This window comes from Salvelinus sp. IW2-2015, linkage group LG15, assembly GCF_002910315.2.
Source record: "Salvelinus sp. IW2-2015 linkage group LG15, ASM291031v2, whole genome shotgun sequence".
Lineage (NCBI taxonomy): Eukaryota > Metazoa > Chordata > Actinopteri > Salmoniformes > Salmonidae > Salvelinus > Salvelinus sp. IW2-2015.
Window position 1 is genome coordinate 30,708,927 of NC_036855.1, and position 12,338 is coordinate 30,721,264.

The window sequence follows — 12,338 nt, forward strand, 5'->3', positions numbered from 1 at the left end:
CTGAATAATTGGGCACTACTACTTCTGATACCTGCAATGTCACAGAACTGTCCTGCACTAATCCAAATCATACAAATACTGTTGAGTGGAAGTTACAATGGTGGTTGAATTTGGACTGCATTGTGAACTCTGTCTGTAACTCTCTCTCTCTCTCTCCTTACAGAGCAAATCCTAGAGAAGGATGAGGGTCCGTACTACAATCACTTGGGCTCTGGGCCCACTGTGGCCTCCATTCGAGACCTGATGGAGACCAGGTGAGACTTCTGGAGCATACTTGATACCTGTTAGAGAAGAGACTGACATAGACTGAAATAACTCAGAAACCATAGGAGTATGATGCATACTAGTATTTCCCTCTAGATAAGGCAGGGGAAAGGAGCATGGACTGAAATTGATGGGGGGCGGGGGGGTGGAGGAAACACTACACACTAGCTACAACAGTATTTTGCTTGTCCAGGGATTTTAGCCCCCTAGATTACAGCCACGCAACTCGCAATGGCAGTCTCCTGATTCACCTAGAGAAGAGCTAGTTGTCCTCTTCTTCACAGTCTCTCTCTCCCTCTCTCATTCTCCCTCTCCCTCTTCCTCCTTCTCTCCTGTCCCCTCTTCCTCTCTCTCCCCCTCTCCCTGTCTCTCCCCTTCTCCGTCTCTCTCCTCTCCCTTTCTCCTTCTCTGTCTCCCTTTCCCCTTCTCTCTCTCCCTCTCTATCCCCGACTCCTGCGCCTTTCTCTTCCCTCGCTTTCCTCTCTTCGCCCCCTTTCCCTCCCTTCGCCCCTCTCTTTCTCTCCCCTTCTCTCCATTCCTTCTCTCTCCTCTCCTCTGCCTGTGAACAAGCAGTTCTTGGGCAATCAAACTCTGCTCACAGCTGTGAGGCTAGCTTTCATCTCTCTTCTTCCCCCTCTCTCTCTCCATGCCTTCGCCTCTCTATATTTTGCCTGCTCTCCCCAGTGCTGCTGTCCTCCTATCTCTCTCGTCCCGCCTCCCCATTAACACTCTGTGATCTGTCCCCAGGGAATCCTGACCCAGAAATCCAAGTAGGAGGAACAGGAAATAGCCAATCAGCAGATCAAGACCAAACAGAGGAAGGTCAGTCTGGCTAAAGAGAGGGATAGGAGCGCGTAGGGAGAGTGAGAGAAAGAGACAGAGAGAGGAAAGTAGCGGAGGAGATGAAGAAGGTAGAGACAGAGAAACGGAGAGATAGGTAGAGATGAGGGGAAAGACAGAGAAGAGGAGAGTAGGGAGAGATGAGAGGAAAGAGAAGGAGAGAGGAGAAGTAGGGAATAGAGGAGAGGAATACGACAGAGAAAGGAGACGAAGGTAGAGATGAGGGGAAGAGACCAGAGAGAGGAGAAGTAGGAGAAGATGAGAGGAAAGAGACAAGATCGAAAAGTAGAAGTACGGGGAGATGAGAGGAAGAATCAGAGAGAGAGAAGTAGGAGAGAGGAGAGGAAGAGACAGACGAGGAGAAGTAGGGAGAGAGGAGAGGAAGAGACAGAGAAAAAGGAGAAGTCAGGGAGAGAGGAATGGAAGAGACAGCGAGAGGGAAGTAGGGAGAGATAGAGGAAGAGACAGAGAAAGGAGAGATAGGTAGAAGAGGTGGGAAGAGACAAGAAAAGGAGAGGCAGGGAGAGATGGAAGGAGGAGGACAGAAAGAGAGGTGTAGATATATATAGTATATATATATCCGAAGAGAGGAGAGAGAGAGAGAGAGAGAGAGAGAGCGAGAAAGACCCGAAGAAGAGAGAGAAGGAGAGACGACGCAGAGGAGAGAAGAGAAGAGAGCAAGAGGAGATGAGAGAGAGAGCAGAGAGAGAGAGAGAGCAGAGAGAGAGAGAGAGAGACGAGAAGAGAAGAGGAAGGGAGAGAGAGAGAGAGGAGAGAGCAGAGAGGAGAGAGAGAGAGAGGAGAGGAGGAAGAAGAGTAAGAGAGAGCAGCAGAGAGAGGAGAGAGGGAAGAGAGAGGAGAGGAGAGGGGAAGGGAGAGAGAGAGAGAGAATGAGAATCAAACTGAGTACATTTGCATTCAGGAATGGATAGACTCAGTTTCAGAATTCCTCTTGGGAGAATGGTAACGTGAAACTAGGGAATGGAAACAATCACATTTACCATGTATCCTAATACTTATGCAAATCTCAACTGACAAAACTGGAATAGTTCAATGGCAGCTGAGTTTTCACTGACTAAACATGGGGGGGCTGCTTAGGTTGGGTCCCACACATTGTTGTGTAGGGGACCGGGGCCGAGAGGGACTGGCCATTATATTGACAGAGGACTGTTTCTATAGACCAGTGACTGATCAGGGTGGATGGGGGGAGGATAGGTGAGGAGAGGAGGGAGAGCCTTCTTTGTTTGAGAGATGACGTAAGAACTAAAGCCCTCCATAGTCTCCTCCTGACCCCTGACCCACCTCTGACCCCATTGGCCCACCCCCGTGGAGGCCGAGCCAACACACTTTGACCGGCTGATGATTGGTGAATGAGTTCCCATTAAGGACAAAGCCACATGTGTCACACCATGATAGACCCGGTCAGGGGTGACGTTATCAACATGACAGGTATGATACACAGGGAAGAAGGAACATCTGAGTAATGCTGGTCGCTAACCCAACCACATCTCTCTACACATTGTGCAGCGAGAGACACACGCGCCAGAACCTAACCAGGCACATACACATATACCAAGCAAACGCACACTGATGCGGTTACACTTTATTTGGATAGTTGATGATCAAGAGATTAGGTCATACTATCCACAAATGATCAACTGCACATGTTGATATGCAACCGCTTGCTAGGGTTATGGTTTAGGGTTAGAGTAAGGGTTAGGTTTAAGGTTGGAGTAAGGGCCATCTACAACATAACGATAACTATAATGATGAATTATACAGAACTATAGACGTTGACGAGCATCCTCACCAGCGGACAGTTTATCGTTCTGCGGTACACCTGTCAATCAACTGATCAAAGCATCCTATTGGAGGCTGTAGGCCAGCGATCATCAACTAGGTTCAGCCGAGGGATGATTTTTTTCTTCAGCAGATGGTCGGGGGGCCAAAACATATTTACAAATAATTAGTCGATTGCAAATTGACCGCAAGGAGCTCAAACAGGTATAATGTTTGATTAAAACATAATCATTTTGGGGCCTCCCGAGTGGCGCAACGGTTTAAGGAACTACATCGCAGTGCTAGAGGCGTCACTATAGACCTGAGTTCGATCCCAGGCTGAGTCACAACCGGCCGTGATCGGGAGTCCCATAGGGCGGCGCACAATTGGCCCAGCGTCGCCTATTTCACATTTTAGCAAGAGCAAGTCTGCTTCTCTCCACAAAAGGATAGTAGGACTAGTATAAAAAAGTGCTAAAGAAATGTCCTATTTCTTTTCTAGCCTATAGCTTTTCCTGCGATTTCACGAGAAGAAGAATAGTGGAGAGGCTCGCGTCCGTAGCCATATAGCCTATTGAGCACTGGAACAGCTGGAAGAGAACGGCTAGAGTTCTGTAGCTGAAGTAAGAAGCTAAATATTAGGCCAGTCATTATCTAAATAGTAGGGCTATACATATTTACCTGTCAAAGTGCAAGACAAATAAATAAATATGTGCATTCCTCCAGGCTGCGCTCTGCAAGTCCCCTCTGGCACACAAAGCTCCACTATTGATTACTTCTGCATTTTTAAACCAAGAACATTATTCTACCTAGGATACAACGACACAGTGCAATGAGGAATGTATTATTGTAGCAAATGAGTACACAATTACTCTATAGGACTATATACTGCAGTGATGCATTTGCTAATTTGAGTAACTGCTTAAACGTCCTGTTTTGAATGATTCATGCCGAAATAACTGCATAAAGCCTTTGCAACCATTTGGATCAGTAGGCTAATGGGACTTTTCTTTGCCGTTTACAAGGTCCAGAAAGGCACATTAGCAGGCTCATCATAGTGTGTATTGTGTCAGGTTGTATCTCCGTTAACAGATACCATCAGAGAATATGGCCTTCTCGTACAGATATGCGCTGTTTTGACGTTGATCATTCTCCCAAGTCGTCCTGTAGTTAATGTGGCCACCAATATGCTCACACATGCCCAGTCATTCATGCAACGTTACTGTGCACTTTGCCTTCTCTCCTGTTCCAAGCAGCCTCGCACACCTAGAACCAAGAACAAACTCTTCAACCAAGAACAAAACTCTTTTTGATTGGTTGTCAACGTTTTATCATCTGAGGGACAGGGACAAACTGTAGCTCTCGTTAGCGCTCGCCGCTCTATTTGTCGTTGTCATTGAAGCGCGAATACTCCTGTTCACTTGAATTGGAACGATAAAAACAAAACAAAAAAAAATGATATGGTTATAATTATCGTTATAGTTATCGCACTTGGTGTGGACGGCCCTGAAAGGTTTCGGGTTTCATTCTCTTCATCAGACACACTGACTAAGAATGTTCTGGTCAGATTATGTTGGGCTTTGGCTGCTACTGTCACGCCTCTGTGAATATCAACGGCGTCCTGTGAACACTCCTCTTGGCCAGCCAGCTTGTGGTTTCTGTGTTTGACAAGACACCTTCAACTCTCAAACATTTGCATTATGGTCATGCAGAAGCACATAGGCTACAATAATGCCAGAGGGCGTGTGGTATATTTAGTTAATATTTCACAGCTAACGGGTGTTTTAAGGCACGATGTGAATGTTTCATACTGAATACAATACAGTTGAACTGTTGTGTTCAGGAAGACATACAGTATACACTCACACTGTGCTGTCTGTCTCTCGGTGCAGGTATGGAGAGAAGGGAGATGCTATCCGTATTGAAAAGGTAGTCTACACCGGCCGGGAAGGCAAGAGCTCTCAGGGATGTCCCATCGCCAAGTGGGTGAGTACATAAAACACTGAACCTACCTCTCACAGAACAAACAAAGCCTAACCCTACACAACACCTGGTCCCAGATCTGTGTGTCAACACCCAGTCCCAGATTTGTGTGTCAACACCTGGTCCCAGATCTGTGTGTGCTCTAACCAACTCCATTGGTCTCATTACCAAGCCAAACATGACAATGAGTGACAGGGGGTTGGCATGGTAGCACAAACAGACAGGCCCTTGGGCTGACACAACACACTAGTGTTGGTAACCACAAACAATTTCTTATCAACACACAACGTTTCATCAGACATTGTAAAACCAAACAGACACTTCACACGTGTGTTTTTTTCTCTCTTCTATATACTAATAGCCATTAGTGAAAATGAGGGGGAGTAGAGCAGAGGAGATGGTAGTGGACAAACACCACAGCCTCACCCTCAGACAGTAGAGCAGTAGGGGGTCCAGCAGGGGGTCTCCCTGATCCCTCTCCTTCCCAGTTGGAAGTCTCTACCTCTGTCACTCTCTTTGACACCCTGCTAATGGTTTCATGGCTTCTCAACAGACACTATTGATAGTAGAGGAGAGGAGTAGAGGAGAATACAGGTGTCAATCTCTCTCTCTCGCACGCGCTCTCTCTCCCTCTCCCTTTCTCACTCTCGCCCCCTCCCCCCCTTTTCTGTCCCTCCCCCTCTCCTGTCAGGTGATTCGTCGGGGCAGTGAGACAGAGAAGTTGCTGTGTCTGGTGCGTCCCCGGACGGGTCACCACTGTCCCAACGCCTTCATCATCATCCTCATCATGGCGTGGGAGGGCGTGCCCCGGGCGCTAGGCGACAAGCTCTATCGAGAGCTCTCCGCCAGCCTCACACAGTTCGGCAACCCCACTAGCCGCCGCTGTGGACTCAACGACGAGTGAGTGACAGGAAACATTCACAGAACCACGAATGAGTCATCTGAATATGCTTATATTCTCTTTTAAATTAGCAGTAAACTCAGCAGTGCAAAGATGTTTAGATGGCGCACTGAGGGAGGCTTACAGACAAAACATCTGTGCATGAAAATAAATGAGTAAGTTAGTCTACTTATGGACTGCAGACCATTTCATTGTCGTTTTCAATAGACATTCAATGCACTGAGGCGTTCTCTTTCTGAACGATGAACATTACCTTGTGAGTGTCTGATCGGGTTGTGAGTGGTGCTGACTGTGTTCGTGCTCTCTGTCTCCCCCTGCCTGCCTGCAGTCGTACGTGCGCGTGCCAAGGCAAGGACCCCGACAGCTGTGGAGCTTCCTTCTCCTTCGGCTGTTCCTGGAGCATGTACTTCAACGGCTGCAAGTACGCCCGCAGCAAAACACCACGCAAGTTCAGACTAACAGGAGACCACCCCCAAGAGGTAAGGGACTATGTGTAGTATCATATCTGTACTACTGAGACTTGAAAAAGGTTGTGCAGCCTCCACAGACAAGAGATGCCTCCCTTCCTTGCTTTTATATCCAAATACTACATACCACCTGTGTAGAATTATTATTATTGACCTCACCACACTAAGCTAACACTGTGATTGAGCTACCAGGGTATCTGTCTTTGTGTGTATGTTAGGAGGATCAACTCAGGGATAACTTCCAGGATCTGGCCACTGAGGTGGCTCCCCTGTACAAGCAGCTGGCCCCACAGGCATACAGTAACCAGGTAACATCTGCCTTTTCACACACCATCACCTACCATCACCTACCTGCCAAAAAAGGTGCCATCTCGAGCCTGAAAGGGTTCGTCGGCTGTCCCCATAGGAGAACCCTTTGAAGAACCCTTTTTGGTTCCGTGTAGAACCCGTTCGGGTTCATTGTAGGACCCTTCCCACAGAGGGTTCTACATGGAACCCAAAACGGTTCTCCTATGGGGACAGCCGAAGAACCCTTTTTTCTAAGAGTGTACACCTAACTGAGAACAGCACCAGAACTGTAAATAGTAGACGGTTCCTCTGAAAGTAAACAAAACAAGCTGAAGGATGTTAGATATGTTGTGTACTGTAACAGGTTGCTCTTGGACATGCCATCCTCTTCCCTGTGTCTCTCAGTGATTTTACACTCCGCTGGAGAAGAACTTTGTAGACTTCCCTCCAAAAAGTGCACAATAAAAACTCCCGGCTGCTATGAGTGTTAGATACGGTCTGTAGAGTAAAACCACGCTAACCCAACTTGTGTCCTCCCCTCTCCTGTCCCTCAGTGTCAGAATGAGACGAAAGCCACAGACTGCAGGTTGGGTCTGAAGGAAGGCCGGCCGTTCTCCGGCGTCACCGCCTGCATGGACTTCTGTGCCCACGCCCACAAGGACCAGCACAACCTCTACAACGGCTGCACCGTGGTACGACACACAGACCCACCTCTACCCCCCGTCTCGTTCTCTCTCCGTCACTCTCTCGTCAATCTTCTTTCTCGCTCTTTCCCTCTCTATGTGTGGACATTGTATGGATGCTCCGCTGTGTGTGGGGGCATATGGGGGTTGGCATAGAGTCTGTGTCTGACTACATGAGGATAGAACAGACAGCGAGTGTCCCACCCTAACCCTTCCTCCATCCCTACCACTCCCCCTGTACGGTCCAGGTGCACTTGCCCCCCAATCCCCCCTTCCACAAAGCATGTGTAAATATTGGACTAAAATGTTTATTCTATTCTACTGAGCCATTTACTTTATGGTCGTATTCTTATCTTTTATTATTTCTTATTGTTGTTGCATTGTCGAGAAGGAACCTGCAAGTAAGAATTTCATTGGCCAGTGTATCACCGTACACACACCGTACATAAAACTTGAAAGTTGTGCAGGACAACTGTACGACACACAGCAGTTACCCTGTCTCTCTCGCTACGCCTAAAACCCCTCTGTTCACCCCCAGGTGTGCACTCTGACTAAAGAGGACAACCGTAAGGTGGGGGAGATCCCAGAGGACGAGCAGCTCCACGTACTTCCCCTCTACAAGGCCGCCCTCACAGACGAGTTCGGCAGCGAGGAGGGCCAGCGGCAAAAGATGCGTACAGGCGCCATTCAGGTGCTCAACAACTTCCGCCGCGAGGTCCGCAAGCTGCCCGAGCGCGCCAAGTCCTGCCGCCAGCGCCGCCTGGACGCTAAGAACCGTGCCTCCGAGAAGAAGAAGGGCAAGCAGCAGCCGCCAACGCCCACAGAGACGCCGGAGAAACCCGGGATCAAGATGGAGGTCCGGCACGCTGGCTCCCCTGTCAGACAGAATGGCAATAAAGGTGAGATGACCTCTGAACTCTGCTATAAACATGTAGGAGAGTTGCTTTTATGAGTGCTGTGAGGTTTATGATAACAATAAACCCATCACTCTAGTATTGTGAGCAAAACTCCAACCAGCTTTACAGTATGATGATAATAGTGTGGTCATAGAGCAGATCAGGGATCGTTTTTTCTTGAACGGACGGTCAGGGGCCCGGAACAAATGGTCTACCAGTTGGGGAGCCCGAGAGTAGATGCTTTAATCCAAACTGACCTACAGTTAACACCTATAGCTAGTCAGCTTACAGTATGCAGCCCATGCAGGAATCAAACCCATCGATCCCAAAAGTCCAACCAAGTGAACCATTAAAACCGCTGGATCTTACCCGTCTTATCACCCCTCTATCTTCCCTCCTCCACAGCCATCCCTAAGCAGGAGGTGAAGCCCACCATAAAGAAGGAGCCAGTGGACCAGCGCTTCCAGCCCTTCCATGGTCAGCTGGAGGGCTACCCTGCCCAGGCTGCAGACCCCTACCACGTCTACCCCTCCCACCCTGGCTACTACGCACAGGGAGGCCTCTCTTCCAATGGCCAGCCCCCTGCACTTCCACCTCCACCAGGCCCTGTCAATGGCTACCGCCCTAATATACCGGCAGCACTGCCCTATGGCTACTACAACTACCCCCTCAACCCTAGCACACTTTTCCCCCATGAGCTCACTTACGAGGGCTGCAACGGCTCCTGGCACCACATGGGGCCCAAGTTTTCCCCCAGTCCTGTGGACAAGAAGCCAGACGTTCAGAGCCTCCAGGCGAGGCTGGCTCACTCCTACTCGAGCCCAGGCCACCTCGAGCAGCAGCAGCACGGAGACCCAGCCAACCAACACCAACGCAGCGCTTACCTACACCCTCACCAGCCTGACTACAACCAATCACGTCCCTCCTCAGTCTCCTCAGAGCCCTCCCACAGAGGGACCCCCGTCATCAAGCAGGAGCCCATGGATATGCCAGTTTATAAGGGGGTCAATGCCCAGAGCTGTCCCGGCACGCCCAGCACCACCCCACAGCCTGGCGCTACTGGAGGGCCCTGGCATGGGCACAAGTCCAACGGCATTAGGGCGCCCAGCAGTTGGGAAGGCAACCTCCAACCACCAGGCCCCCCGGAGGCTCCCTTCACTTCAGACAAGCAGCAGTTCCACCAGCAGGGACCTCAGCAGACTTTCCCGTCCCCATACCCCCAAGAGCAGCATCAGCATCCCCCACAACAGCCCTCCCCATACTCCCAGCAGTGGAACTCTTACCATGGCCCAAACACCCCCACATCCTCCCCTGCACCCTCCCCGTCCCCCTCCATAAAGATACCCCCGTCCCCCTTTCCCTCCTCACACCCCGGCACCCCCCGCCACTGGGACAGCCCTGATTCCAGCCCTCAGCCTAAGGCTTGGCCCATGGGCATGGTTCCTGCTGGTTACAGCCCCAGTCCCACCGGAGGCTTCCCCGACACGATGTGGTCCAAGGCGGGCGAGAGTTGGGGCTCGACCCCCTTGGGGCTCCAGGAGAAGGCCTGGAAGTCTTCCGGAGGCTCTATGGCAGGTACACCGTCCCCGGCCCCAGAGGGACGCTTGTTCCCCGATGCCCTACAGCAGTCGGATGGACAGTCCCAGGCTGAGACTCCTCGCAACCTCGAAGAGGAAGAGCGGTGGTCAGACAGCGAGCATAACTTCTTGGACCCCAGCATCGGAGGGGTGGCGGTGGCGCCCGCCCACGGGTCCATCCTGATTGAGTGCGCCCGGCGCGAGCTGCACGCCACCACACCGCTCAAGAGGCCCGACCGCTCTCACCCCACCCGCATTTCCCTGGTGTTCTACCAGCACAAGAACATGAACCAGCCGTGCCACGGCCAGTGGATCTGGGAGGCCAAGATGAAGATGCTGGCGGAGCGGGCTAGAGAGAGGCAGCAGGAGGCAGCTCTACTGGGGCTGCCCTACGAGGACATCAAACATGGGAAGAAACGCAAATTGGGGGCCACGGCAGCAGGGGCCAGCCCGGGGCCTGGCCAGACCACGGACAAGAGAGAGGGGCCGGTGACGCGGCTGGCCCCCACGCGACACACCACCTCTACCGTCACTGTATCCCCCTACGCCTTTACCACCCTCACCGGGCCCTACAGCCACTTTGTGTGAGGATGGATGGACACACAGACACAGACTGGTGGAGGGAGAGAGGGCTGAGCAGGCCAGGGAGGAGTGTCTCAGCCCTTCCTTTAGTCCTGTGTCTCTCTCCATCCATCTCTTCCTGCTCTGTGTCCTCTGGGCTAGACGGAGGGGGACTACTGGTTTAACCCCTCGTTTTGTTTGTTTTTTACCTCATGTCAGGCAGCAGTTTGGACCAAACCCTGGACCATACAGACACACTGCCTGTGGTGCTCGTCCTCTTTCCTCCGCGGGGGGACTCCATCGCTTCTCCTTCTTCATAGAATTTTAATGATCCTCCTAATTATCACTATTATTATCAATATTATTACGATTGCTATTGTTACTGTCAATGTTGTTATTACAGGTATTGTTATTTTTATGATGCTGAGTTGATTAGTTTTTTTTTGCTGATATGGTTGTTTTGTCATTAATGTTGTTATTAATGATGTGATTGGTTTTGGTTTTGTCTTTGACCGAGGGGGTTCTGTCTCTCAGTCGGATCTTTCTTTTTTTCCCATATTTCTGGAAATCTGCCCATTTCTTTGTTGTTTTTCCTTTGGCCTTTGACATCCTTGTGACTGTATTTGGAGAATGGCCTTTCTCAGCACTGCATGGCTCCTCAAGACAGCCTTTCCAGCATAGAACTCTAAACATTTTGAATCACTAATCATTACCAAAAGAGTGAAGAGAAGCGCCACCAACCACAGAAACTTCTCGGAACCATCCGTTTTTTTAGCAACGTCCCCAAACTCATGCCTTTTAAAAAAAAACTCCTGTCTTGTCTGCCGTGCTGTGAAGAGAAGGGTTCTTCTCTCGTCATTGTTACTCTCACCCTACCAATCCACCTCACTCTATTGGTGCTTCATGTTGACCTTCATCCTTTTCACAGGGAGGATGTCAGTCACTCCATTTCTCTACTCTTCATGGCACTAGATGCTGAATATAAGGAAGGGTGCTTTTATGGCAGAGACGTAGAGTGAGTAGAACAACAGGCACTAGAAGTCCTCATCATCCTTCAGGTGTTGGTTGAGAGATCTATCCCTCCAGTTCTATGACTCCCCTGTAAGCCCCTGTAACATGGTGCACTGATACACACAGACACACGCACGCACACACAAAGCTCTTGTCATCCAGCCAGCACAGAGCAATGCCTTACTGCTTTAAACCACCGAAGCATGGCTGCTAAAGTCTGGTCCTTCCAATGACCGCAGGCAGCACGGGCCACGCAAGCCCTTTACACTGAAACCGGAGACATTGATGGGAATAGTGTGTGGACAGAAATGCACTCCTAAACACACACTGGTGCTTTCTCTACACATGTCGACACACAAAGGGCTCAGTCAGTCAGTCCTGCTTTCTGCATGGTGCTGTTTGTTGTCTTGAAGCAGAGCTAGGTTTGTCTCTATGCATACATTGTCACAACAGAGCCAGTAAAAACGTATTCACCAATCCTGGCTGCCTCCCGCATTGGCCCGAAGTCACGTGTTGCAGTCAGTGGGTTGAGCCCCATCTGTCTCTATCTAATGTGCACCACAGTGGACTGGGCTATAAGAGGTTGTGAATCTTTTTCCCACATCTTGCACTAAGATCCTCCTCAGCCTGGTAGAGAGGCCTCTCACTCAGTGCAGCGCTGCATGTTTTATCCAGCTCTTAGCTTTGTGTGTGTGTGTGTGTGTGTGTGTGTGTGTGTGTGTGTGTGGTGTGTGTGGTGTGTGTGTGTTGTGTGTGGTGTGTGTGTGGTGTGGTGTGTGTGTGTGTGTGGTGTGTGTGTGTGTGTGGTGTGGTGTGTGTGTGTGCAGAGCTGCTTGTGCTTCACTTCTGAGATGAAAAACCCTGGTGCTTATGAAGTTGTCGATATAGAGCTCTCTATACCTCAACGTTGCAGAGACACTGGTCACGGTTGCAAAAAGCTAGAAACACACACAGGCACCACAGAGGACAGAGAAACATGAAAAACATCAGTCCACAGCTTCCCTGTGTGCTCTCTTATCTAAACTCATTTTAATCCACTTTTTTTAATTCTTATTTATTACATGATAATGATGATTGTTTTTCTTTTT

The 12,338-nt window shown here is 50.0% G+C and overlaps 1 protein-coding gene across 4 annotated transcripts in view; it reads left to right on the plus strand.

Annotated features, from left to right (window-relative positions):
• Positions 1–12,011, plus strand: part of LOC111974813 (methylcytosine dioxygenase TET3-like) — a 61,711-nt gene extending 49,700 nt beyond the window's left edge. For all 4 annotated transcript variants that reach the window (XM_024002821.2, XM_024002822.2, XM_024002823.2 and 1 more), the window contains 8 exons: positions 164–254; positions 4,776–4,869; positions 5,558–5,766; positions 6,096–6,246; positions 6,453–6,542; positions 7,077–7,214; positions 7,744–8,104; positions 8,507–12,011. In XM_024002821.2, the coding sequence (XP_023858589.1) occupies positions 164–254; positions 4,776–4,869; positions 5,558–5,766; positions 6,096–6,246; positions 6,453–6,542; positions 7,077–7,214; positions 7,744–8,104; positions 8,507–10,266 (2,894 nt within the window). In that variant the 3' untranslated portion in view covers positions 10,267–12,011. The remainder of the gene's footprint in view (positions 1–163; positions 255–4,775; positions 4,870–5,557; positions 5,767–6,095; positions 6,247–6,452; positions 6,543–7,076; positions 7,215–7,743; positions 8,105–8,506) is intronic.
• Positions 12,012–12,338: the final 327 nt, after the last annotated feature.